The sequence below is a fragment of the Pomacea canaliculata genome, linkage group LG1 (genome assembly GCF_003073045.1).
Source record: "Pomacea canaliculata isolate SZHN2017 linkage group LG1, ASM307304v1, whole genome shotgun sequence".
Classification (NCBI taxonomy): domain Eukaryota; kingdom Metazoa; phylum Mollusca; class Gastropoda; order Architaenioglossa; family Ampullariidae; genus Pomacea; species Pomacea canaliculata.
The window spans coordinates 39,283,860-39,310,584 of record NC_037590.1 but is presented as its reverse complement, the minus strand read 5'-3'; the positions used below and the strand labels follow the sequence as shown (position 1 = coordinate 39,310,584).

The following is a 26,725-nucleotide window of genomic DNA, read 5'->3' as shown; positions in this document are numbered from 1 at the left end:
CCCGACCATTAAACCCCTACATTTACTCCCTTTTCACTCTGCTCTTTCCAGCTTCCACCCAAGTTTTGCAGCTAATTGCCTGTTGATGCCCATTTAAAACCATAGAATATATGAACAGTATATATGGGATAGTGGAAATTCTGAAAGGTTCCTGAAAAAGCAAATTAACTGATTTTTTTTTTTTTTGGTAGTCCAGCAATGGCATACTTAACTGAACATGCATACTCACAGTCACTTGACCAAAGGCAAGTAGTATGTCCCCGTGGTTTTATATTTCAAAGTATTTAATAAGAAAAGGACACAAAATATACAAATAGGTCTAAATGCAAAACAGAGGACTGGGATGACAGTATTTTCTTGTTGCAAGACACAGGAATGTCATTCCCCTTGACCCTGTTCCCCCCTCTCCCAAATGAATCCCCAAATGATATTTTTAACCGCTGAAACACACTTCTTTTGGCACTGCCAGCAAGCACAACACGTGTAAGTACCTATCTGTTTCATTTAAGAAAAACTATCGGATGCAGTCATGAATGAACCCATTTCACGAGAAAGATGTATAGTGAAAAATAAGCTATTTTCTTTTTAAACTTGGGTAGCAGGGAGGCAGCTAAGAGCACTCGGTGTTGCTGTAATACTTCTACCTTTATGTCAGGTACATGTACACACATTATGTTCACCTTAAAATTTGGTGGTTGAAAATGAGATCACCATGTGATGATCCTAGTATAGCACTGCATTTTCCCTTCAAAGGATTTGGAGAGCATTGTTGCCGCATAGATTGCACTGACCATAAATATCTTCTGGATGTTGTCCTATAATTACAATCAACATTAGTGGACTTATAACTAAAGAAAACAACTGCAAGTATACATACTTCTTGCTTTACTTTTTTAAATGACTTGGTGTGGATGCCTAGGTAATTAAAGGACGGAATGCCACACATTTTCATGCTCCTGGCGACTATTGTTGATAGCAAAGAAGGGGGTGGATAAATCTGACTGCAGTTGCTTAAAATCTAAAGATAAAGAAAATAAACCTACACAAGTCAAGATGGTCAGCCACAGCATTGTTATTGAAGTGATTCACATTACAATTACAGAAACCCACAAAACCCAATGATAAAATTTGATATTGCTTGGCAAATACTTTTTGTGTAACATGCTTCAGTAAAATTCTGAGGCCATGTCAGTAGGGGAATACTGCCATAACAGGACTCCAGTTTGCAATACGTAACACTGATACCCAAGAAGCATTTTCTTTATTTTTAAGATGCTGAAAATCTCTTCAGGAAATTTGAACAGTTTAGTTCATGACCTCTTGTACTACTGGAAAATGTTCAAAGCACACAACCCCACACTCATGCTGCTGCCTGACAGCTGTGCCAGTTTCAATGCACTGTCAACTATACATCTCTATAAAAGCTCTTAGATGAGATTAAAAGACAAATCCTTTGAGAATCCATATATTTTGTATAGAAATTGTTCACCAACAGTTTAGTAGTCAGGCTTTCTATACTAGGGGAATAAGCTGTGAAAGATGCATTTACTTTTTATGGTTCACTATGCTGCCTATGGAATAAACAACTCAGCTAGCCATGCTAAACATCTGTTTTTCAAATTCGTGAAGATGCTGGAGAGTTGCATCTGTTTGTGGAATCCAGCAAGCTACTCCACACCTTAGGCAGAAGCACCAGGAGACTGCCAGTGATGAACTTCTATGCATAAGGTGTTCATAACACCAGCAGCTGCCATGCAGTAGAAAAAAAGTTGCCAAAAGAGTTTAGGATGTGGGCAGTACACAAATCACTGATACACTTTCACCCCATAGGAAGATGGAGAGTGGAAACATCCAAAGAAAAATCCCAAGGTGACTGCCAAAAATTTCTAATTTTGTTGCTTTTAAAGAGTGGTGACTTTATATCCGGAGGCAAATACATGGAAAATACAGTTTGAAACTTGTCATAAACCAGCGTAAGAAACAACGTTGGTGAAGACATTTCCCCCCAACATACCAAATTGAAAAAAACCACCATCTGATGGAGCAGTTAAGTGATAGAGATGCTCCTCTGATCACAAACAGATCCAATGTCCTTAACAAAGCCTTATTTACTCATTCACCAACTGAAGGAAGCCTGTAAACAAATGGCCACCCAAGTATCTGCATGTTTCAACACATTCCTGTTGGAGGCACTTATGCAGCAGATTCTGACCAACCATAACACTTCAGACAAAACAGGAAAAGGAGAAGACTGCCTTACAGAGGTCTAGACTGAATGCCCACATTTCTTAACAGAATTTTTCTTTTGTTCAACGGCCATTGTTTCTGACTATTCAATAACATTTATACATGAAGCACTTTGTTAAAATATTTTATTACCAGTAGCGATGTCATCTCTACTTCTAAAGAGCTCTCAAATATTGTCAAAAACAAATCTTCGCATCAAACATTTATTTTGAAATCAATGGGTTGTAAAAATCCCTCTTTCTTTTCTTCTAAAATCAATTGTCTAACAGAGACCTGATTACAGATTTACAGAAACTGCTTTCAAGAAAACTCCTCACTTTTGAGATATGCGACATCTGATACTGTTAAAAAATATCACAGGTAATCTATCTCTACAGCATTCTATTTGTCATCTAACTGTCCAATGCATCAAACTGTTAAATTACTGTTTTCTATACTTAAGACGAAGTCTGCTGTACAATCTTATGACTTACTTCTTGCAGTTTTAGGCTTATGGACGTATCTTCAAAATAAGCATATGTGTCCTGCAGGACTTCGGGTTTTCTAAAGAATTCGGGCCAAAAAAAAAACAAAAAACCAAACCAAAACAAAACCCACTTAAACAATGACAGATGCATGGCTATTCTACATTCTGATGCAATTCTCCTCCAGAAGTGCTGAACAAGGAACCCTGTAGGAGGGGACAGATGTGGTCCCTGCGTCTTGCACTATCATGATTTAACATGGAAAAACAAAATTTACAATCAACAAAGCACATTAAAATCTCAGGACTACATTTAGGCAAAACTTGAAATAATCATTACAGAACAAGCAGCAAGAAGTGAAATCGAGCACAAAAGAGTACAATCTAGATGACTTTTTATATAGCACAGGGTCAATGGGACAGGCAGTGGATGACCCGTCAAATGTTGCTGCTTTGGGCTGCTGCCATATGCTCTGGAGACTTACATGCTCAAAGAACAGATGAGTCAAAATATCCTTCATGTTTGTGCATGAGACAAATAATGGTACATGACTCCCCATACGAACAAAGAACTATTTCTGCAAGCACTGAGTGCAGATATAATCAGGAGCTAAAAACACACACAAGTTAAAACTAAAGCTGACATTTAAAAAAAACAACAACAAAAAACAGGCACTAGTTTATACCAAACCTCTCGATTAAATAAAACATTGTCCGTTAGAGATGAAAGTCCTATAAAGTAATGAATAAACATGGCTCTCAAGTGAATGCCTGTACATTTGAATAAAGATGGAATATTTTATGTTCACTACCAGTTTTTGCAAGGGAGTAAATTATAGAGGAGTTCAGCTGAAGGGGGCTGCCCAAAACTGGTTCCACTGGCGAGGTGTTGTTGCGGCCCTATACTCCTCCAGAAGTAACAAGGACTAAACTAAATTATAGATGATGAGTACTTTAAATAAAATTATAATTTTCACTTTTTTTAAATACTGATATTTTGTAGAAGGGGAGGGGTAAGTTCACAGAAGCAATGACCTGTTTACTGTTCAGTTGAACATATATAATAAAAAAAAAAACCAAGTTTATTTAGTGGACAGGCAAAAAACAATGAACCGTAAAGAGTTCAGAAATACACAAAACAGGTAAAATAGACTGTGGCATATAGGTCAGAAAGCCACATTTATAATAATTGTTCTCCTGATAATAATCGTGTTATTTAAATTTAAAATTCATGTTTATCTAGGTCAACAACAGTTCTTATTAAAATAGCAATAGGGAGGAGGATTAAAAAACAACTAGCACAACTTTCAAACACAATAGCACAGCAACTCAAGGAAAGGTTAAAAAAAAAAGTATTCTTGACAAATTTCAAAAAATAAATTGTGTTAAAAAAAGGCAATTGTCACATTCTTAAATGTTCAGAAGTCAAAAGAATGAAGGAGATTTCGACAGAAGATTTTCGCAGCAGAAACCCCCGTGCAAAAAACATCAGAATTTTTCTTCCAAGTGAGCAGTGGGGAAAAAATGGTGCAAACAAGAAATAGTATTTTCAATGAATACGACTTATATTGAAATGGTTATGGTTTTAATAGTGGATGTGCAAAACACTAACCTTACATGCCCTACTCCAGGAGAGAAACCAGTAGCTTAACACATAATTCCCTAGCAACATTAAACTCTTAACACACCTTGAAGCCACATAGCCTTTGGTGGAAAAACACACACACACATCCTTATACCAGTGCTCAGTGAAATGAGAACCAAGCTTTGTGCAATAAAACTACAGACAACAGACACCTATGTATGCATTTCTTGACAAATAAAACTCTCGAAACAGGTTAATACTTTGTTCTATTTCCAATAAATCACAGCACGTTTCTCACACAAAATATGGCAGTAAAGTGGCACATTTTCTTTACCTGAATTTCTCTGCAGTGGGGTTTAAAAACAAAAAAAAAAACTATCAAGAAGCAGGAAAGCAATGCCAAAGTTGATGATCTGTGAAGAGAGAGCTGTCATGACCATAACTGTTACTTTTCTATCCACACAACACAGATCATGGAATTTCTTTTAGGAGAAACACAAATGAGAAAAGGTCTGAGGTGACTCTTGCCAAGCTAGCTCCAATCCAGCAGATTTTGGTCCAAATAATTTCGCCTCCAGAAATCAAGGGCAATAAATTACTTTCAACCTTATGCCTACTTCCACTCAACACACAAGGATCCATTGTGTATCCATGACAGAAACTTAAAGGGGAAAGGGAAAAGATGGAGGCTTCACAGATGAGCTTCGTGTAATCAACCTGGTGCTTGTACCAGAAATAATTACACCTCTGTGGACTCTCCTGTCTTGGATGTGCAATGAATTCAGTTTCATTTAATGCTTGTTCATTTTACAAACTGTATATACACATCTTTGTGTGTTGACAAACTACGTGACATCTCTTGTCTGCGAAACAGACAGAAGAACCAGGTAGTTCTCAGATTGCTTCATTTTGATTTACTGGAGATAAAATGAATGAGCTGCTGATCTGGGCAAAAGCCTCCTTTGGACTGTGATACACAAAATGAGAAATGGCAAACAAAGTATTAAATATGCACTAATGATGATGGGGAGTGACCTTACAAATGCCTTTATGGTGAAGCATTTCAATCTAAAACTTGGTTAAATTGTAAAGATCCTAACTAAACATACAAGCATGTGGAAACAACTTTGAGTAGACCCCAATAAGTCAATGATGTACTACTGAGAAAACTTTATTCACCAAGCAACACATGCACGGGGCAGGGAGAAGTATGGGTCAGAATACTCTAGAACAGATAATAAGGGAAAAAAAATTCACATTTTGAAAGCAAGCTGGAAGCCCTACACTCCCTTGCTTTCAAGCTAGAAAGAAATATGAAGCCAACTATGGATGGGGAAATAAAAGCATACTGATGCTCCTATATTGTTTTTTTAACAGTTAACCATTATTACTACCACCTTCTGGACTTGTGTCTTTGTAATCAGTGTAAGAAATTGCTGAAATGTGAAAAAAACATAACCAACATTATTTTTTTCTGAATGCAGACTGCAACTAAAGGCATTATTTAAGCCAAGATAAATCACGGAGAAAAGATGGTTGCAGACTACTGCTTACATTATTTAGAAACAACGGCCAATTTATCTGGGACAGTTTTCCCCGATTTCAGAGTACCTTCCACTTTATTCTTAGCTCTGCACGCAATCCCTTATAAAGTTTCATGGAACAAAGCCTCCCAACATCCGTTATATCAGCTCTTTCTGGTTTTAAGTTTATAGTCATAGTAGCTTGCAAGTGGTGTTAAACAGCAAACAAAGCAACATGGATGAAAAATTAATTCTTTTTGACGTGATCTGCATATTTAGAAGGATTACAAATGTAGGCTAAGAAGATGGCTTTGGATTGTGCAAGCATGCATTGTGGTTTATGAAATTATCCCGAGCATTGCAACATGCCATGAATCATTTAAAAACATTTCTCAGCATAAATGGTTACTTGTGACAAATGGTGGTATTTCAGATGTCTACTTTGCTTTCAATTTAAAAAGGAAACAATTTCAATTTATCTTCGAAAAGTATATCAGACAAGTACTCATGATATACAACTTGGTGGATGAAGGCAGCAAGCCATGGCAGATTTTTGTCATCAGGCACTGCTTGGTCGCATATTTTGTGGATTGGAAAGCCCTCAGCTAAGTGTCAAGTTAGAAATACAGCTGTCCAGCGATTGAGTTGATTTTATCACCACTGCCACTGCATTAGTCTGTTCCACGAAGACAAGCTTTTATTCCCAGTGAATCTCATTTGAACCAGCCACATTTTGTCCAACTCAAAAAACGAAAAATAAAAGTGTTGTTCTTTTCCAATTTGTACCCATAAAGGAAATACAAAAATCTTTTAATATATATGAAAAGCATGTAAAAAAGAAACTGCTTGCCTTTATGTGAAGAAAATGTATAACTAGCCTATAATTTCCTTATGTTAGAATTCCAGGTCAATTGGCAACCACATTCTGACTTCTAAATAAAACCTAAATAAATGCAGTATAATGACAAAAATAATTGTAGCTTTAATTTGTGGACAGCGTGAGCGCTGGATCACATTTTCATGGAAGTCAATATCTTGCGCACTGCTGGAAAAGTCATTTTCATAAAGCTTGTCACCACTCTGCAAAACTTCCCTCACTGACAAAAAAAATCTTTTTCGGCTGCGATTTCCTTCATTTTTCGCATGTTGGCAAACCTTATATCTGCTAAAGTAAAAAAATTATTTAAACTTAAAAAAAAGGTGGAAAACAGAGCGCTAAGCTCTAGCTCATAAAATGCAGACACATAAAACATCCCTTACAAAGCCCCATGTTCATGACACACTCAGGAGGACTGCATGGCTAATGTCTGGCAACAAAGGCCACAACATGGCAGTGATAAAATAATGGAAATCACATACATTTAAAATTGTGAATGCAATAAAAATAATACCTCAAGTCAGGTGCATCTTCAGCAATAAGTTCAAAAATACAGCAACAGAAAGAGCAACAAAAATAGGACTGAGGAAAACATCTGACATGTTTTTTCCACAATAAAGCAAGTTTGTCTTACACATAACTTTTCAATATTTTCTTACCTGACTTTGCAATGTTGAATTTACCTAAGAAGTGCAGAGTTCTATGAAGAGGAAACAAAAATCCCACTGGCATCCTGATATGTCAACATTTTCATCAATATCACCACAAAACACTAATAATAGACATGAGTTTTGAAAAATGGAGGCCATTTTTTCTTGTTGAAGCTTTAAGGAGTCATTCAAGTCACACAGTCTGAAACGAAACCTGATGATACTATCAGACATGTAGATTTGAATAATCATTAATGCATGAAGATTTGAGTAACAGTACAGTCCTTCTGGCATGCTGTGTTGTAAGGTTATATGTGAGCGAATGTGAGAGACGACGGCATATGTATGCAGGCGAATACACATTACTGACAAGAAAATGATTATATGCTTGCACACGCATGCAAAGCATCCACAACGTGTTGTAACATGATGTGTCACTTGTGTGTCCATTGAGCTGCCAAACAGACTCAGCCTGACAACAGTCCTGAATCCCAAACGCACCTCTTCGGTGCTCACCACACCGTCCAGCTTGGTTCACACCTTGGCACCAGAAGACTAGGCCATACACCAAGCTGCTTCCACAGCTTGCTCGAATAACAGCCATGCACAACACACACTCACACAAGCATGCAGCATGTTGCACACACAAACATGCTTAAGTTCACTGAAGTAAAACTCTGCGACACAATGCCTTCCAAATGAGGCAACACTCAGACATTGCCAAGAGCCAAGACTGGTCCTGCCTCCCTGAGCCTGCCAAGAAAAGGGACACGGAGGTTGCTGACTATCTGGGCTTGGGCAGAGGTGGGAGAGGAGCACCACGACCTGGTGGAGGCAAGCGGATGGGCATTTCCATCTCCACAAAGAGAGAGAAGTGGTCAGATGGTATGTGAGGATGTGGGCAGCCAAGAATCTTGTTCTGCCGGAACCACTCCTCATCGTATGGCCCAAGCATTCCCAAGACATTCAGATGGTCCCTTGAGTAGAAGATGTAGTCAATGATTCCTTTGAAGTCATAGCTGGAAAAAAAAAAGACTTTAATGAAAAATCTGACATGTATACCTCAGAAACTTAAACAAAGCATATCTTATTCTCATCCACAAGCACACATTTTTCTAGAACATACCCAAATAAACCTCAAAGCATACAGTGTACTAGCACTCACACAAGCTAGAAGGAATCTGGAATGTGCAGTTCTCTTTCTTCCATTACAAATCACAGTTAAAATAACAGCCACAAAACATCTGTGCTTATCTTTATCTTCTACCTTTTGGAGAGATTCTATCAGTCAAGTTATTATCCTAAAAAGATCATATGAATAAAGAAGCTATTCAGGAAGCTGACATTGTCAAATCTAAATTTATTAACTTCAAAATAAAAGAAAAAAAATAAAAGAAAAATTGGTAAATGTTGTATAGGCATGAAGGAAATTTGCAGCAAACTACAAGAGGAAGGGATAAAAATATTACTTACGTAAAATTTGTGGCTGGCATGATGTCATTGTAGGCACGTGCAAGCCGGAAGTTGTGGTATATGTGGTCCTTGTCACCATTGCTCATCTTCTTCATACAGTGATCATACTCATTATCTTTAAAATCTTCGTGATTTACAGCAACTCGTCCGTTTGTAAGGAATTCTATCACTCCTAAAAAAAAGTTTATACAGGCAGGCTGCTCTGTCATACATTGTTTACAACTGCTTTCACATAAATTTATAAAATTGAAATCAATAATTAATCTCAAATGCCATGACTTCTTCCTTTGACTATGACCTGATGTATTTATTTACTGCACTGAAAGATGCTTCCTTTCTTGATCTCTGTTTAAAAAAATATCTCTTTATGACCAGCTACACAGGATAAGGCATATTCATATTTACATAAGAACAATCTTGCTAAACTCATCTCTGGTTATTGCATACAATGCTCAAAATCAAACTTTTTTGTGTGAATTATAAAGCTCAAAATACTACCTTTTTCAGTGTCAACAAAAGACAAATGCCAACATCATACCTGAGTCTGGCAGGGAGTTCAGATCACCACAGAAAAGGAAAGGAATTGAGTTGCAGTCATATGGGCCTGGGAAAGGCAGGGTGTACTTTCGAGTGGCTTCTTCTACAAAACGCTGCAGCTCGCACATCAGCATCATGGTCTGGACAAGCTTGACATCACAAAACTCGGGGTCCCAGTGAATGTGGGCTGTGGACACCAGCAGCAGCTGCCGTGTATGAGGCTCAGGAGGCATGCCTGGTACACAGATACAGTATATGAGGCTCAGGGGGCATGCCTAGCACACACATACAACATATGAAGCTGGACCCACACTTTATTTTGTTTTGCCCCCTAACACTCTCCAAAGATGAACGGCAACCAGACTGATGTGCATTGGCTGCAAAGCTATTTAAAAAAAAGTCCTGTTTTTCCACTCATTCACTTCCCACCCCCAAAAAATACTGTAATTCTGCATAAAACATGATTGTGTCAGCTACGATCCTGGAGATTTTCTGTTATTCCTGTGCACAAAAGAAACCCGTATCAGTCTGCAACTCTTCCACTTCAACCTACTCCATAAATATATACAACCGTGACATTTTATCCTCACCCCTCTAGCAGGTGAACTACAGATAGATAAACATGTTTTTGAAATGAACTTGTCCAACCCTTTTTTACTGAGCAGTTTCCTTTTTGTGAGGTATAGTGTGGATAAAGGAACAACTTGCTAAAAAATCCCCTCAAACAATGCTTTGCATGCTTTATTTTGCACTGCATACATTTCAGTGATGAAGCGATCAACAAAATGTACGAGTATTTGCCATGTGCACCCAGGCAAAGTGTTTAACATAGGCTTTGTTACTGCTGCTACTGGCACATCATGTTTATAAGGCTTAAAACAAATGACACCCAAAAGATGTTCTTGTCTAGCACTGGAAGAAAACTGAAGGCATTCAAGACCTAAAGAGCAGTTTCTCATCCACGTTTAGCACACTGTCCTGGAGATGACACGTACCTGTGCCTTCTAATGGTAGCAAGATTTGACCCCCCCCCATTGTCACACACAGTTTCCTGCAACACAAAGCTTGTGCGAACTGAATATACTTACTTTCCTGTCAACACGCACAATCCCACCCCACAATTCATGTTTGTCAGTAAGACATGCAACGAAAAATACAGGCTGCTGTAGGGAGGGGTATATGCTGGAAGAACATAAGAGGTGGTGGTGGTGGTGGTGGTGGTGGTGGTATCTTACCGTTCTCAAATATGGGAGGCTTGGTCTCCAGCAGCGCCACCAGCCCGATGTTGTCTTTGGTCATGACGCGGTTCAGCATGTCGTCCGACCCTGCAGCGTTGGCCATCGCCAGTTGGTTAAACTCCACCAGCTTTTCTTCTAGCAAGCTAAACCTTCACAGGCACATGCATAAAAATGAGTAACAATCAGTAAAAGAACAAATGTGGAGAGATTAGTAAACTATGATCAAGAGTGTCCTGCACATGATCACAACCTCAAAGGCACACGCACATATAAACACTCACACAACACACTCTTGAAAGTACACTACACAGACAAAAGTCACACTTTTTGTTAAAACAAACACACTATAGACACAAAAATCACTTGTCTATAAACAGTATAGTGAAAAAAAATCACACGTCCACACACACACAAAAAAACAAGCTCATTACTTGGCCTTCTTGAAGAAGATGGCGCAGCCGTCAACGTGCTTGCGTTCCTGCTCTGTCATGGTGCGTGCACGAGACTTCGGCGAGAAGATGCCGTCGTAGCCATCCCGCTTCAGTTCCGGCAAGAAGAAGTTAAAGAACTGGTCCGTCTCTACCTCCTGTACGGTAAACACACAAGTACATCCATCATTAGCCACCATCCCGTCGTTATACACACATACGCACCCTGTGCACACCAGCCATGAACTGCAAGCCTGTGACCTTATACCTATGACCTAACATACTGTAGTGTTTTACGAGCTCCAATACACACAAGGCCATATTATTTGTTGCCATGGTTGTCATTGTAGTAGTTAGATTTGTGGTCATGATCTTAGGGCAGCTATGTACAAGTCACGTGATTAGTGACGCAGTTCACCATATTGCATCACGACATGACAGGTAAGGGAATTTAGGATTGTCTATGTCAACAAACATGGAAGCTATGAGAGGTGTCATGGCATGGTGCAATACTGGCCGACTGGCTTAAATAAAGTAACAATTCATGCCGACCTACATAACAAAGTCAGGGTAGTTGGTTGCCATGGATTCAACACGTGTTATCATTGCTAAGTAGTTATTATAGCAGCGAGGTTTCCATAGGCGTCCTATAGACAAGCTCTCTGAGTGCACGGACCGATATGATAACGGCAGTGAAGTATGGACCTGTGTGCCATTAGTGTACCCCTAGAGTAGGGCAGACAGTGAGACAGGGTTTGACAAGCATGGATGGACCTAGCTGGTAAGATGTCACCTGCTTAGGCATGGTTAGTACCTGGATGGGATCGGGTGTAGAAACACTTTTCACCACCACAGTTTAAAATCATGTAGTTAGTTAACCATGAGGCAGGTGTAAGTGTGGGTGTGTAAGGGTGAATAACGGTTAGCATCCGAGGATGAGCAGTGACTCCAGCCACTTTCTCCATCATCACTTGCATTCAACTTATTTCTTGTTAGGGCTTTCTTTTTAGACATTAAATGTGTTAAACGATGGTCGGCCCTTTTTGTTGAAAAAGGCAGAGAAGTGTGCGCGGGCGTGACGCCCGCCCCGCTAGCAACCATTGGAGCACTCATTAAAACATTACACATAGTATGTTCTACGACCTATAGCTCCAGGTCGACCGCCATGTGCAGCTAAGACAGCATGGTAACAAGGCAACGAGCAGGACCTGCCATCCTGCTTTACCGGTTGGCTGGCCCTTTTACGCAAAATAAGCAACTGCTACACATCGCTGGAAGCCAGTTCAGCCCTTGTCAACAGGGGGCCATGTCCAGAAAAAAAAGGGCAAGGGAAGAGGGGGTGGTGTTTTAGGTGGAGTCAGCAAGTAAGACTATATCACCAGGCAGCCAGCCCTGTGAACAGATGCCACATGCAGAAGTGCTGAACCCAGGACAGCCAACTCTCACTAGCAACCTCACGACCCCCATCGTCATGGAGACAAGTCCTTCACAACTGTGCTGCCTGACTTTAGCACCGACCGGAGAACTAGAGTCGATCACGATACAAACATGGAAAAGACCGACAGATGGTGTCATGAGTGGCATGCTGCACAAGCGCATACGAACATTGTTTTGACGGGAACGAAAGTCTGGCTTAAACAACGTTGTCTTATTTAAAACAATTATAGTAGTTTAAAAAGTTCTAAACCCGTTGTGCACCGTGTTTCTAAACAAATGATCAGACACTTAAGACCTAGAAGCATTTGTAGTAATGAGTGGTGCAACTAGCCCACTGGTCTCGCGTCTCATCCACTGTGGCTTTCAACGCGTTCCTTCATTCCAGAGGTGTATGATGGCATGAAAATGGCGCTTGACTTTCCCAACTACACCCACCAAAGCTTTCCCATAGCCGTTGTGAGGAAAGCATTCTGGTGACGATCATCTTTTCGCCTTTGCTAGATAATGTTTGGTGCGACCGAGCACAAAGCGCGATTTAGGGGGTAGGTGATGTGTGGGCTCTCTGACAGCCACCCCTCCTCCGCCATGTCGGCCTGTCATCAACTGCCTGGCGAGTTAGAAGCCAGCATCCCTCCCCCGCCTTAATGCCACCCTCCCCGCTCTCTTTTGCTCATTAAAAAAATATGAGGGGGAGGGGATTAAAGCACTGTCGGGATGAGAGCAGCGCTGATGTTGACGATGCAGGTTACGGTGACGTGGGTAAGGGGAGTGGATCAAAGGGGGGAGTCAGGCAACAGCGACAGTTGCTGCAAGATGTCGTGCCCCTCACATATCGATACCCACGACACTTCTTACACTCTCTTCTGTCGCTCTGCCCCTGGCAATTGATTCTCAGTGAAAAGGTAGCTCATCTCACTGTATGCGTGTGTAGGTCGACCCATCATCCCCCCCAACTCCCTTGAACCTTTGTCTGAAGCCTGTTCCTCTGTCTGTGCCCTGCGTTACATAACGCCGTGATTACCTAGGTGTTGTCGTCGGAGTCGCACAGTTAAAGCAGCGAACAGCCTGGAGTAAAGAAAGCTTACTAGGTAAGTAGGAGCACAGCCAGTGTTAGCCTTCAGCGCCGAACCACCGACACATGGCGGCTGCATGAAGGTTGCAGTGTCCTAATAAAGGTATCGTGACACCGTGACATTTTATTGGCAAATGCATCTGTTCGTTATCTCCAAGCACCTTTCTACCTATAAATAGAAACCAAGACGCCAGGGGATGACGTGACGTACGTAATGAGGTAGTAGCGTGGTCGACCAACGGACGCAGACAATATACGAATAAGGGGGATGCGGGGGTGGAAGCTGGATGTCTGTGTAGCGGGAGGGGAATAGGTGTTGTACGCCCACCCAGCAACTAAGACTATATCACGGCAAGACAGCCAGCCCTATAAACAGATACCACATGCAGAGAAAAAAAAGAGCGTGTCCGAGGCAAAAGCCGAACCCAGGACAGTCAATCTTCGCTACACTGACGACAGTCGCCACCGGACCGCGACAATGTATTTGTGAAAGAGGGAGCCTGGCGCTGTACAAGAAACCCACCAGCGTCTTCTGTCATGTGTGTGTGCTTCTCTCATCCCCTCAGCCCCCTCGCTGATCAGGGTCTGGCTCACCTGTAAGCTGATGATGTCGCCGTTGAGGCTGCGGATGTCGTCCATGATACCCTTTTTGCGGTACTCCCAGTTCAGCGCCCACACCGGGCAGTACCCGTACATCTGCCGCGTGCAGTACTTGTCGCACAGCACGTTGTAGCACAGCACACTGAAGATGGCTGCAACATAAAAGGAACAGGCCCGTGAATCACAACATTCTCACAAGTTTTCATTTTATTTGCTGCAGTTTTCCTTTCTTACTTTAATAATAATTATGCAATTATTTTTAAAAAAACACCCACATTTAGCTGCAGTGTAGCGGGCTCAATGCGCCCATCAGTCTCGACTAAACATCCAAACATCGAGATTCATCTCTGTCACCAAAGGCAGATGTTCGGCTGGCTACCAGAGTGTCTATATGCTAAACATGCCATCCTTAATGAAATACATCATCAATAATGCAGGCCTCTGATAAGATTCGAACGCTAATCAGTCAGGGGAATGTGACCTGCATGTCGACCTGTCAAGCCCCTTGGGCTAGGATTTTCATCCATCCGACCCTTCCCTACCCAGGAAACACACACACGCAAGGGGGAATCCGACAAGGATGGGTCACTCCTCTCTTTCTATACCAGCATCCCGCTTTACACGTGAGGTCCGGACAAGCCCTTTATCCGTTGCGGATTAGGTTATCAGATTCTCTCACCCACCCACTCACACAGCCCCCCAGCGTTTCTCAAGAGTTTCGTCAACGATCTTAACAAGGCCACTTGATTCTATCAATGAGATTATCACCCTTTAGCCCAACCTACCTCTTCAAGCAACAAGGACCTGCGTGCTGCATGCGTATGACAGAGATGTTTTCCTAATTGTCATTACTTGCGACCTCTCTCTGTGTTAGACAATGTCGTGTGCGTGTAGATAAGGCATTGTCTCTTCAAGACCATCAGCCCTCCATTTATTTGGTGGTAGTCCCCATCTCTCTCTTCTCCCGCAAGCTCTGGCTTTAGCGGCAAACGCCCGGATGCAACAGTAATAGAAGGTCATGCTTACAGACATCAAAGAGATCCGAACCTCAGTCCTCCAGATCCTCACTGTCGCGTTTAATTTAACACTTTAATTGATTACGCCCTGTCGAAGTTTGATCATCGCCCCTGTAACAGCATGTAACGTTTCAGGGAGCACGTGAGAGAAGACGGGAAAACCGTTACGAGACCCGGATGCAGGACAAGAATGACCGTCACCAGAGACGTTATACCTCTCTGCCGTCACAAACTGACAGATAGGGCGGATAATCACCCATAAAAGGTCAGTAACCGTGCTCAAGACATTAAAACCGTTTTCCAGTTATCATCAACGTAGCAAGTGAACAGACAGGCTGCGCAGACATGCTGCATGTCTCGGTTTGGCAAGCTTGCTTTACGACAATCAAATAAAACCGTCAAAACGTCGGCAAAAGCAAAAGTCCTATTTGACATTTGTCTGGTCAAGGTGGCTCACCCTGGGAATGGCTGAGTTTTCTAACACCGCGCATGCAGCAGAGTCTACAGCTGGAATATTTGAAAAGAGGACGTTGGGGGGACGGGGAGATAATCAATAATCTTGGGCGTAAAAACGAGATGAATAATGAAGGACTGTTCCCCCGACAGACTGCACAGCGCGGGTCTACAATGTCATTAAGCGGGTTTCATTGTTGCCGGCCTGCCACTCGGTAGGACGCCAGGAGACCAGGCTGCAGACACGGAGCATGGCTAAGGGAGAGCTTTCACTCCCTCTCGCTACTTATTTGCTTAACAACAGTAATGACGCAGTTGCGTTCCTTGCCACCGAGATGCTGGAGTTGCCGTTGTCAACCATTACTGGACACAGTCGTCACCGGCAACATTTTACCTGTTGACACGATGTCCAGAAGGTTGTCCTGTTAAACGATTTTAAATACGGTGTTATTATCTACAGGGTGAGGGGGAGAGAAGAGGTAGAAAGAGAGGTAGTAGGAGCCAGTGTAATTTAAGTGCACGACTGATGTAAATGCCTTCAACATAATCGGCCGGGGGGTGTGGGGCGACATTAAACGGAATGACATAAATATTACATGTCGACCCAAGGGCTTTGTGGGAAGCACGAGCCGAGCTGACGACAACAGTCGGCTTCACTGCGCGGCCATTCATGGATGAGTGCGCACAGGATGGTGCAGGTTGGGTGGTCAATGGAGAACTGCCTGCCATGGGTTTAAAAGCTTTTGATGTGACTGGTAAGCTCAGGGCTGGAAACTTGATCATGTCCAGGTCGGCGCAAAGCACTGTGGGTGGTGATCACCGTAATTAACAGCTGGTCGTCCTGACGATGAGACGCTAAGATCCGGAGTGTACTACACTGCATCATGCTGGTGTCAATGTTATCAGTGTATCTGGGTGGTGTAAATGTTACGGGTGCACTTGTTCCCGTATCGCTTAACCTGGAAAGCAAAAGGTCATGCCTTCAGTCCAGTTTCCTGAAACACGTTCTACGACTCTTGTACATGCGATGTCGACGCCATCTCCTTGTCTAGAAATTCAACCATAAACAAATAACTTCGCCACAAGGTTCCCCGATTCCTCCCTCCCCCAAATTCAAACAAAAGCGAATAATCAGGTTCGATACGTATGTGGGCAACATGCTGTCTCCACCTCTAGTTGACCCAGTTGTTGAACAGATACCTACCACATATACTGCTGGGGTGGAAAGGAAGCAGAGGGGAGTGAGTAGATGGACATTACCCTCTTCAAGCTCAAGAACCCCTACCTCTCCAGCGACCTAAATCTCGTTAACCCTTTTTTAGACAAGCACTAGAACTGTGCGAGCAGTGAACAATCACTTGTCAGTTGGCTGAGACGTCGACCAAACCACATTAGCTAAAAACACTACGGCTCGTACCATACTCTAGCGACATCAACTTAAAATTCAGGGGGGAGGAGAGTTTGGGGGCAGGGGGCAGGTGAGGAACGGGACACTTGAGTATCTGCCAGTGTCAGGGTATTTTTGGCCAAGGTTGTCAAGCCTTCCTGAGGCTGCCTCAGTGAACAATTGCCGTCAGGCCCGTTATGTCTGTTGTAAGTCAGTCTAACTTAATTCTGATGACCGTCCTTCCATCTTCACAACTCAATTTTCTTTTCATTTTAAGCCGCCAACAGCTGCCGCATGTACACGCGCAAGGACACGTGAGAAATAACGTCACTACCGCCTCGCACCCGACGACGTCATCCTTTGCGTCATACGAGCCCACGACAGCGCCCACCCAACCCCACTGCGCGCACCACGTCCGGTCTCAGCCGTCGCCTCAGCTTCCAAGAAAGCCCTGGGGACAGATGAGGAGGAGGAGACGGAGACAAAAGCGGGAGTGGACAGGGGAGGTCCTGGCCAGCAGGGAGGTGACAGGTCGCGGGGTGCGAGGGGAAGTGTGCTGAGAGGCGGTTCGTGAGGATGCGTGGTGCTGTGCACCTGCCACTTTGTCCACACGTCAACACGCGGGAAAGACAATTATTAATTTGTTTACCTGCAAAGCTAATCAGCACTTTTTATGTTGGGGAGGGGAGACAGGGTGGCTATGTTCAGAGTGTGGTTGTCTCCGCTGTTTTCTCTCGCACAACTGCCAGGGTTAATGTGGGCGTGCAAGGAGACGCAAGAACTCTGAACTCTTCAACTATCTCAAGCATCCCTCCCCCCCTCCCCACCTACACGGAAGTTCTGTAGTTCTACTTTCTACAAACGGCATCCCCGATATCCGCCATCTCTCCTTGCTAATGAAGCACGTGTTGACACGCAACGCTGCACTTCCAGGAAACTGGCGCTTGGCACAGAGAGTGGAGTGAGACAGGGTGACAAGTGCTTACCATGCACATCCCGCCACTCAGCCAGCCACAACCACCAGACAACACAAGAGAGCATCTTGAGCCAGCCAGAAAACCAGACAGACAACAAAAAAAACATCCTCTGACTGATGCTATGCAGACACACTCTCCTCCATACTTTTCCAGCCAGACATGCGAATAAAACCATTTCCACTCCCAATGGCCGAAAACAGGAACAGGAAAGAATGAATGACAAACGTGTGAAAAAAGGGGATAGGAGAATAGAGGAGAGGCAAATCGGGAGTGAGGGACGAGCAAAGGAGGGTGTTTTCGTCGCGCACCATTACGATTTCCCATGACAGAAGCCACAAAGATAATCGAAAGGTGTTTTATCAATTTGCCGAGGCAGGTGTCAAGCCAGCCAACAACGTCGGCTTCCTCTTCCTCGCCAAATCTGTGGGCCACTGCGATCGTGTAAACACTGGACCGCACCGCCAGCCGAGTGGTTCTCTTTTCTACATTCTTTCCATCCCCGTCTTGTCGGGACCTGCGCCGTCCTCCTCTCAATTCGCCGACCTGCTAGCTTCAAGTCTTCACCTACTTGCCAGGCCACAAAGGACACGGTCTGCTCCAACCCTCAAGGTTAGCAACAAGAAACACAAGCAACAAAGGTTAAACAAAATCTGGTGGTGGCTGTGAGACAGAAAACCGTAGTGACCTTTATGCTGCAGTCACGTGACTCGCACAATGCCCTATAAGCCGTCCACACTCAGAAGGTCGCCGTAACCAAGGACAGTCATTCACGATGTAATGGAGGTGGGCTGGGATGGGTGGGGCGGTAGATGAGAACAAAGTTCGCCGTAAAACACTACGTCAACGACACTCCAACCGGCACTAAGCCGCGAGCTGGCCACTTGGGAAGCTTCCTGCTTGCTCTGCACATTCCCTTCACCGATTATTCCTGCTCCACATGCTCTCGACATCGCATCTTGTTCTCCATCCAGTTACACCACAAATCTGACAACTGCAACACAAACTTTATATCGCACAGACACAAATGTTTCCTTCCAAGATACCACCACCCCTCACTTCACCTCAACCCTAACAGAAGAGATTGTCCAACGCGCACCTGCAAACTGTGCAATCTCCAAGAAAAAAGGAAACAAAGCCAAGAAAAGCTGAAGACCTTTGACTTTAAAACCTCAACTGGCAGAAAAGCGAAATCTGCTGCTGGTATATCGATGCAAAATGTTGCCATGAAGCCAATTTATACTCCTACGCCACTTTAAGTCCATAACAAAGATAATTTAATGTGATCCGTTAATCTTCAAGTAATATGCATTAGAAACATCTGGCCTTTGTGGTAGCATCAAAGGAGAAACAAATAAAAGTGGAAAGTCAACAGTTCGTTGACTTGGCCTCATTCTTATCTTTTAATTCTGCACTTGCAACTGTTGTTTGTAGACCAGCCAAAGGTCTCGAGCACTCTACTCCTGTGAAATGCCGCCAGACATTCTGCAATCAATGGCGACTCACGATCCACACAGCGGTCGCCTTTTATCTCCCGGGGGACCGGACAAGACGACTGTTGGGCAAGAGAGCTATCTACTTATTTCACCGACTTATTTTAACTGGTGGCGTGTTTATTGTATTGACATACTTCACTATCGCACTGTTTACTTCACTAGCCTGCTTTAGCTACCACAATATATTATGTTGGGCAGTGCGTTCAGTTCCATCCAAGGTTTCTTGCCACGAGGCTGATTTGACATCTTCTGGCGACTCCTCGCCGTCGGGAGGGACCTGAGAAGGGTAACGGAGGCGGACACCGGAGGGCAACCCAGGGAAGAAAAAAAAAACAAACTGAGCGGCAGTCAAGTGAACACGAGGTGTTACATCAAAAGAGTTATTGCCTGTGTCTCGGAGACGAGATCCGACCCAAGGACACTAGATATTTCATCGTAGCGAGTTTCGACCATTGCAGGAATCTGTAGAAACTAAATTTTTGTCTTCAGCCTTGCGTTTGCCTACAGGCCGCAACTAGAAATTAAAAAAAAACCAAACTTTTCTCTCTCTAGCTAAGCAATTCATTGTATGAGACTCATTCTATAACTAGAGACAGCAACTCCTTAAAACCTGAGTAGTTCATTTATATTCTGTTTCAAAGCTACTATCCAATTAATTTTACATACACAACTCGATCCTACAGCTATAGAAAGCATTCTAACTACACAATTTAATCCTGTAATTATAGAATTAAATACGTAGCTAGGCTCATTTAAAAAGTTGTGTGGAGATGCGACAGGTTCAGCCAATCAGCAACCTCCTTACACCAGGGACATCGGTGCTTGACGACGCGTTCACTGAGTTTCTACACTTCTCTGGCGCTCGTTCTTTCTGTCTTTTTCCTGGAGAAAGACCGCTCGAGCAAACCGTAGGATGATGGGAAGACCTTAGCACAAAAATGACCGGGCTGAAGCTGTTTTATTACTGGAGCGTGCGCACGCTCTGAGCAAGCACGTAACTGTGGCGTAGGAAGATGCTCGAGCTTTTTTGGAGGGATAGAGGAAGAGGGGTAGGGTAGGGTAGAAACTTCAAGCTGACAGTGAACGACGTTGATGTTTTTACCTCCGCAGTATCGGCTGCCTCCTCCCCAATTGCCCCCTCCACCTGGTCCCTACCCCACTGCACAACACGTCATCTATACTTGACAAGCCGACATTTCGTGGAGATAATTCTGTGGAATGTACAGGACGGTATTGCACCGCTGATGACATACCTGTATATACTGTATTTCTATAACAAATAATATACAGCCAGAGAGAGAAAATTATAAAAATTCCTTTCCTGGGAACCACCCCTCTCTTATCATCCACACACCCACCCACAACCTGTAAGCTCTGTGGGACACGTGAGGCGAAATGAGGGCAGGGAGGACTGGTGCCATCGACCTCCCTCGTCCCCCATGCAGCAAGGCGTGCGACGGGTCGAAGCGTGACAAATGTCTTGTGGCCGCCATCTCGCGAGACCCAATTACATCACACGGCCCGCCTGCCAACACCTCTCCCACGTCACCTGCTCCCATTATGTAATTAGCAAGCGGTCGCCGACTGTGACGGAGGTAGTGGGGATGGTGGGGGATGGTGGTTGAGCTCAGCATCTCTCCCATCCCTACCCTTGACCCCTCAAGACCGTGGAGATAAAATTAACGATCCATTACCGTCTGTACCACCAGTTCTAAAGTTGCCAATGCTAATTTGATTTGCGAACACAAATGATGCACGAACACATGAAGTAGATTTAGGAGAAAACAAAACAAATAAAAAAAAGTTAGCGACAAGCCAAAAACTTGCAAGAGTTGACCACAATCAACAAGCCGTCTACAACCTTGGAACTTTTTTTTTAGGGTTGGGTGGGAGAAGTGCTTTCTGAGTAAGGCGATTTCACACTGTGACAGCGTATGGGGGAATGGGAACTGAGGAAAGAGTAGGATGAGGAGGAAGGAGAAAGATGCTGCAACAGTCGGTTACTGTAGGTGGTCCCCTCTTCCATTTGTAGCTCCCTGCTGCTGGGTCCAGAATGTCTGCCAAGTCCACAGTGGTAGTGTTCAATGCCTGCTGCCAGATCCCTATGTTGCATTGTTCTTATTTTCTAGCAAGGGATTTTGTTTGTGGTTTGTTGCTAATCTGTATTGTTTGTTGTAGATATACTTCAGACATTTGTGTATATATTTACTTACTCTACCTTGCGAAAATTATGCTTGGAATTTTGGTTATGGGTTTTGAGGCGCTTATATTTACTATTTTGGGGAAATTAATGGTTAGGCAAGGGTAGTGGCATTTTTCCTTACGAAGGGCGTTTATATATTTCATAGTTATTTATTAGCAGAATGTGGTCTATTTTTTCAAGTGTAATGAGACAGCTATTTGTGTGAGTTCATATTTGCTTATGATCTTTCCATATTTTTTTCTTTCTTCTTTTTCATTACGCTCTAACAGCAACTAATGTTTTAAGTCTGTCTCTACATGTGATTGTAAGAGAATGTTTATAAATATTAAAATATTCTCCATTAAGTTTTATTCTACTGTTAATGAGTATCTATTTGATTTGTAGCAACAGCAGTCTTGCTAGGCTGATCATCAAGCTTGTTCATCTTTTTGGTAGCCTCATCCATCTAAAATGCAATTTCCCTCCTCCCCTTTCTGATTGAAAAACCTGCATGCAGACAGCTTTTAAGACAAAAAGCAGCCGCATGCTGTTTATTCATTTAGTACTCCCTGGGTTTCATTAAACAATCCTTTTCTCCATCACAGCAGAAATTAAGGTCTACCTCCCAAACACAGCCCACGGCTAAAGAACACTCGGCTTTGTCACAGCACACAATGGAAAATGCAAACAAGCTGAGGATGACAATTGCGACTTTGTCATCCCAGAATATAAGCAAAAGCAGCCTGGCTGCAGGGAGGAAGAAAGTAATTCTCGACAGCTGTGTGCACTCAAATCATCAATGCCGCCGCTGTTGCCGCTGCTGTTTGGGCCAATCAGTAAGAAAATGTTTCCCACTCCTATATACGCTAAAGTGTAAATAAGCAAGCACACACATGCATGCACATACAAATACATCAGTTTAATGCTCCGAACAAGACATCTAAGTGCATGTAGTAGCCCTATATAAATAAGCAAATCACCCTGTTCCCCTGCCTCATTCCACCATAACATTTCTACGCAAACTGACCTAGTATTTTATGCCTCACCTTAAGACCCACAAGAGAGAATTAATTGCAGCTGGCACTTACTGATCCTGAATATCTCTGCACCAATACGGTCATTATCAACAGTCACACTAAGCACAATCCATGTAATCTGTCCATTACACAATCTTCATAAAGATGTCAGCACTGGCTTTTTTGCATAATCAAGTGTCTGATGGCTGTGAAATTACACTTATTATGCAGGCTGCTATTTTCTCCCAGCAGTAATCTCCTGTTAATCACTGCAATGGATTTCAGTCAAAAGGAATGTTGCAATTAAATGCCGCAGTAACTGCATGCGAAGAGAAACATTTGGGACTGACCTGAAGGACGTTTTGTGTCTGGTTGGGATGCCACAATCCACTGTCTCTGAGGAGGCGCTGTTGTTGTGACTGCAAAAACACAACCAAAATGTCTGTAATTAGCACAAACGAACAAAGAAGTTACATGCAATTTTAAAATGAAACATGCTCACAAATAATATGCAATAAACACATGTTAATGTGTAAGAAGACAAATGTGTAAATGAAAGATAGAAAAAGGGTACAATAATGACAAAGTAAGAAAAGATGTTTACATGCAAGCAGCGTGCAGCTCACTCGTGTGGAAGTGGCAGGTAACAAGGACTGTGTGCATCCATGCAAATGTATCTGTCTAGCGCAGGATATCACTCTGTTTTTATTAACTAGCCTAACACGAACAACAACAGTTTAGCCGTGCCAGAGGTATAACTGAATAATAATATGTCTACAGGCAGTTACTGATGCTTGCATTATTTGAGATACGACACCTTCACAGTGCTAGCTGTCAAAGAAATAACACACTGGCTGACATCGCATGCATGCCTTCATCCTAGATATGTTGTTTATGATGCACAGTGTGAGGTTTCTGTTAAAAACGTGCCACTGCCGCTCCCAGAAACAAGCTGAGATGCCAACTGCTGCTTACTTCTCACCACACAACGACGATAAGCACGTACTAGCTGTCATAGCCACCCATGGGAACTTTTAACGGAAAAGAGAGGAGGGACAGCGTGTTACCTGCAACTAGCAACTCGGAACACGCGCAGGAAAAATTGTCGGGGCTAAGCCGGACATGCAAGCAGGTCCCCCATGTTGAGAAAGAACCGCATGCCCGAGACGGCGACTGAGCCCCACGACACCCGATCTTTGCTGCGCCTCGCTGTTGCCTCGTTTTAGGGAGGAAGAAAAGCGTGAAAACTGGGAGGTAAGGGGATGGGGTCTGCGAGTAATGATAAACAGTAGAAGATGGAGTGGCTGGAGGTTCTGTAAGGACACAACACACCTACGAGAATGTAGCGGGGGAGTGGCCTACGGGTGCTGAATGTGATGTTAAGGGCCTGCGATGAGGCACATGGTGATGTTCTTTGGTGTAGATGACACGCCAGTGAGCCAGTCGACGAATAGGTTTGCAGGTGAGCATTACAACACTACAGGATAAGGTCGGGCAAAGTCACTGAGACACTCGCTGTCTACGGGGCAGGATCAGGGGACAAGATACTGGCGGAGGACGATGATGCTGTCACTGTGTGAGCGCGCGCATGAAAGTGGGATCAAAGGAAGGGATGCTTGAAACCACAACTTTTATCTATAGCCATTAACAAAAACTTACACGTATAAAGACAGCAAATAACATCCCACAGCACACCCACACAACGTTTCTACACAAAACTTTCGGTCTACTACCCTCCCCCCCACTTCCACACAAGCATACTCCCCCCTAATATCGGCAATACAAAACCTAGAACACCTCTTTAACTTGGCAGCAACTGAGGAAATGGCTCTAGACAGACAAACCCGAAAGGAAGACTACACCATTTCTGGGTGACAGCAACAGGTAACTACTACTCGCCTCCGTGGGTACGCTAACACACAGGGAGGGGGTGATGTGACAGGGCTGTAGCTACAAAAACAGGGAATGAGGAGTGCACACAGCAGGTTACATCCTCACATCTGGGGAACGGCAAGGTGTGGGTGGAGCCCAGCCTACATGTTGCTCAAACACCAAGAGCCTCCAGGCGTCTTCTTCAAGGACGAAGTTGATCAACTTCTGTTTCTCATCATGGCAATGTCTTGATCGTTTGTCATAGTCTGTGTCACCACAGCAAGCTGTAATGTTCTGTTTTACCCGTTATTGTTTGCTGCTTGGGCTTACAACAAAATAAAGAAATGAACTGGGTTGAAAGGGTGGGTTGGTGGGGCTGCTGACACCACCAGGAAAGGTGGGGCGCGGTCGACGCACGCTGCTGTCTTACAAATTGCGACTTTACAGTTCGCTCACGTCGCTGGAAAAAAAAACAACACTGGGACAAAGATCGCAAAAGGTAATCTTCTTTTAAAATACGCCATCTGCCACTTTCACACAGTCGTATGAGCTGGCACTTTTAATTCCCAACTCCCCACACCCCAAACAATAGGTGCACCGAGAAATGGAGATATATAGGACAGAAGGCGTGTGTTCGTGGACGATATTTGTAAGTGAGATAAGGGGTGTGTACGCGTGGAGCAAGGGGTGGGGTGGGTGGGAGAGAGGGGTAGAAGCTGTTTACTATACATAGCTAACCTATCATGCGACAACACCTGCACTGTACAGCAGAAGTTCTATAATGACAGAACGGTGACTAGAGCAGCCAGGTATCAAGGTGCGGGTTCTAGGAGATGGCAGGCATGCAGCGGTCCGGTGCTCACGAGCCAGGTGTGCTCGCCCAGGTGGCAGCACCAGTTCTGCTAGCCAATGCGTGTCTGGGATCTCCACACACACACATACACCACGTCTCGCTATATGACCCGTGTCAACCACTTGCTTGACCCGCACAACAGCAACTGGGACCTACTCTACTGCTTCTCGACCTCCCTCCATCCTGTCTGGCATAACTGCAGCTGATCACGCAACGAAAGAATGCAATTCAATGTTGGTTTTTTCCTCTTCTTCTTTCTCTCTCTCACACACGAGCGATTCAATATTCTTCTCTTTCTCTTTTCTCACACACCATCCACAAAGAGATGGGTATAGGGCGTTAGGAGATGGAGGTGGTCTCCTCCCGGGCAACAGAATGTTCCCCCTCCCCCTATTATCTCCCCGCCAGTCGATTTCATCAAAAATGTCCTCGCCAGACCTGCTCACGACTTCACCACAGGCGTTGCCCGATGACTTGCTGACAACTACATCCCACTCCAAAAAATACGGTCCCCATCCCTCCCCACTGCAACACAATTCATCATCGCACACATCCACTGACACGACGCGTAGTGCTGGTGGTGGCGGCTGCATGCAGCAACAAGTGAACATCAACAAGGCCATAAAAACACTGTCAAAACCTAGAGCCGTAACGATGTCGTGTCTATCACCACCACAGCATCCGTCTTCCAACGGCACAGTCGGTAATGTTGTCGACCTGACGGAGTCAACAATATTGACAAGATAAATAACCACGGCACCACGACCGCATTATCCAAATGACATCTTGATTACACGGCAAGCAGACACCTCGGTGCCGGTTGTCTAAGAGCAATTCTATTAATTGCCGTAGAAAACATTCGCCATCCTCTCCCCCAAAAAATTCAACCAAATTAACCGTTAGGAATGTTTCTGTTCCAAAAAGGATAAAAAAAAAACCCATAGCATTATCTATCCCCCGCTTATCACAAGCCTGATGCAATGTTTGTTTACAAGAACAGTAAAAGATGGGCTCTCAGCGTATGCACGTGCGTCAGTTTGTGTCTGAGCGTGCGTGCGCGCTTTGATGTACAGGGCCGTCCTGACCATGTACATCATGGTGTACAATTCTTGTTGCACTGTAATTCTTCACACCGGACTCGTACTCACACAAGGTCACATTCTTGTGTAGGTTGCGCCGATCTGAATAACGCAGTTCCTTGTGCACGATAACGCACGCACACACAATGTACTTGCACTTGGACTGTGCACTTCCATCATCAAAAACCCCGCCCTCACCGCCACCCCACCCTCACTACCACCCCACCCTCACCACCACCCCACCCTCACTACCACCCCACCGTCCTG

The 26,725-nt window shown here is 43.8% G+C and overlaps 1 protein-coding gene across 3 annotated transcripts in view; it reads right to left on the bottom strand.

The window, feature by feature from the left end:
* Positions 1–253: 253 nt before the first annotated feature.
* LOC112568006 (CCR4-NOT transcription complex subunit 6-like) overlaps positions 254–26,725 on the bottom strand; it is a 46,417-nt gene continuing 19,945 nt past the window's right edge. For all 3 annotated transcript variants that reach the window (XM_025244999.1, XM_025245009.1, XM_025244992.1), the window contains 7 exons: positions 23,005–23,073; positions 14,125–14,282; positions 11,025–11,179; positions 10,591–10,742; positions 9,357–9,590; positions 8,819–8,990; positions 254–8,364 (listed from right to left, as the gene is read on the bottom strand). In XM_025244999.1, the coding sequence (XP_025100784.1) occupies positions 8,130–8,364; positions 8,819–8,990; positions 9,357–9,590; positions 10,591–10,742; positions 11,025–11,179; positions 14,125–14,282; positions 23,005–23,073 (1,175 nt within the window). In that variant the 3' untranslated portion in view covers positions 254–8,129. The remainder of the gene's footprint in view (positions 8,365–8,818; positions 8,991–9,356; positions 9,591–10,590; positions 10,743–11,024; positions 11,180–14,124; positions 14,283–23,004; positions 23,074–26,725) is intronic.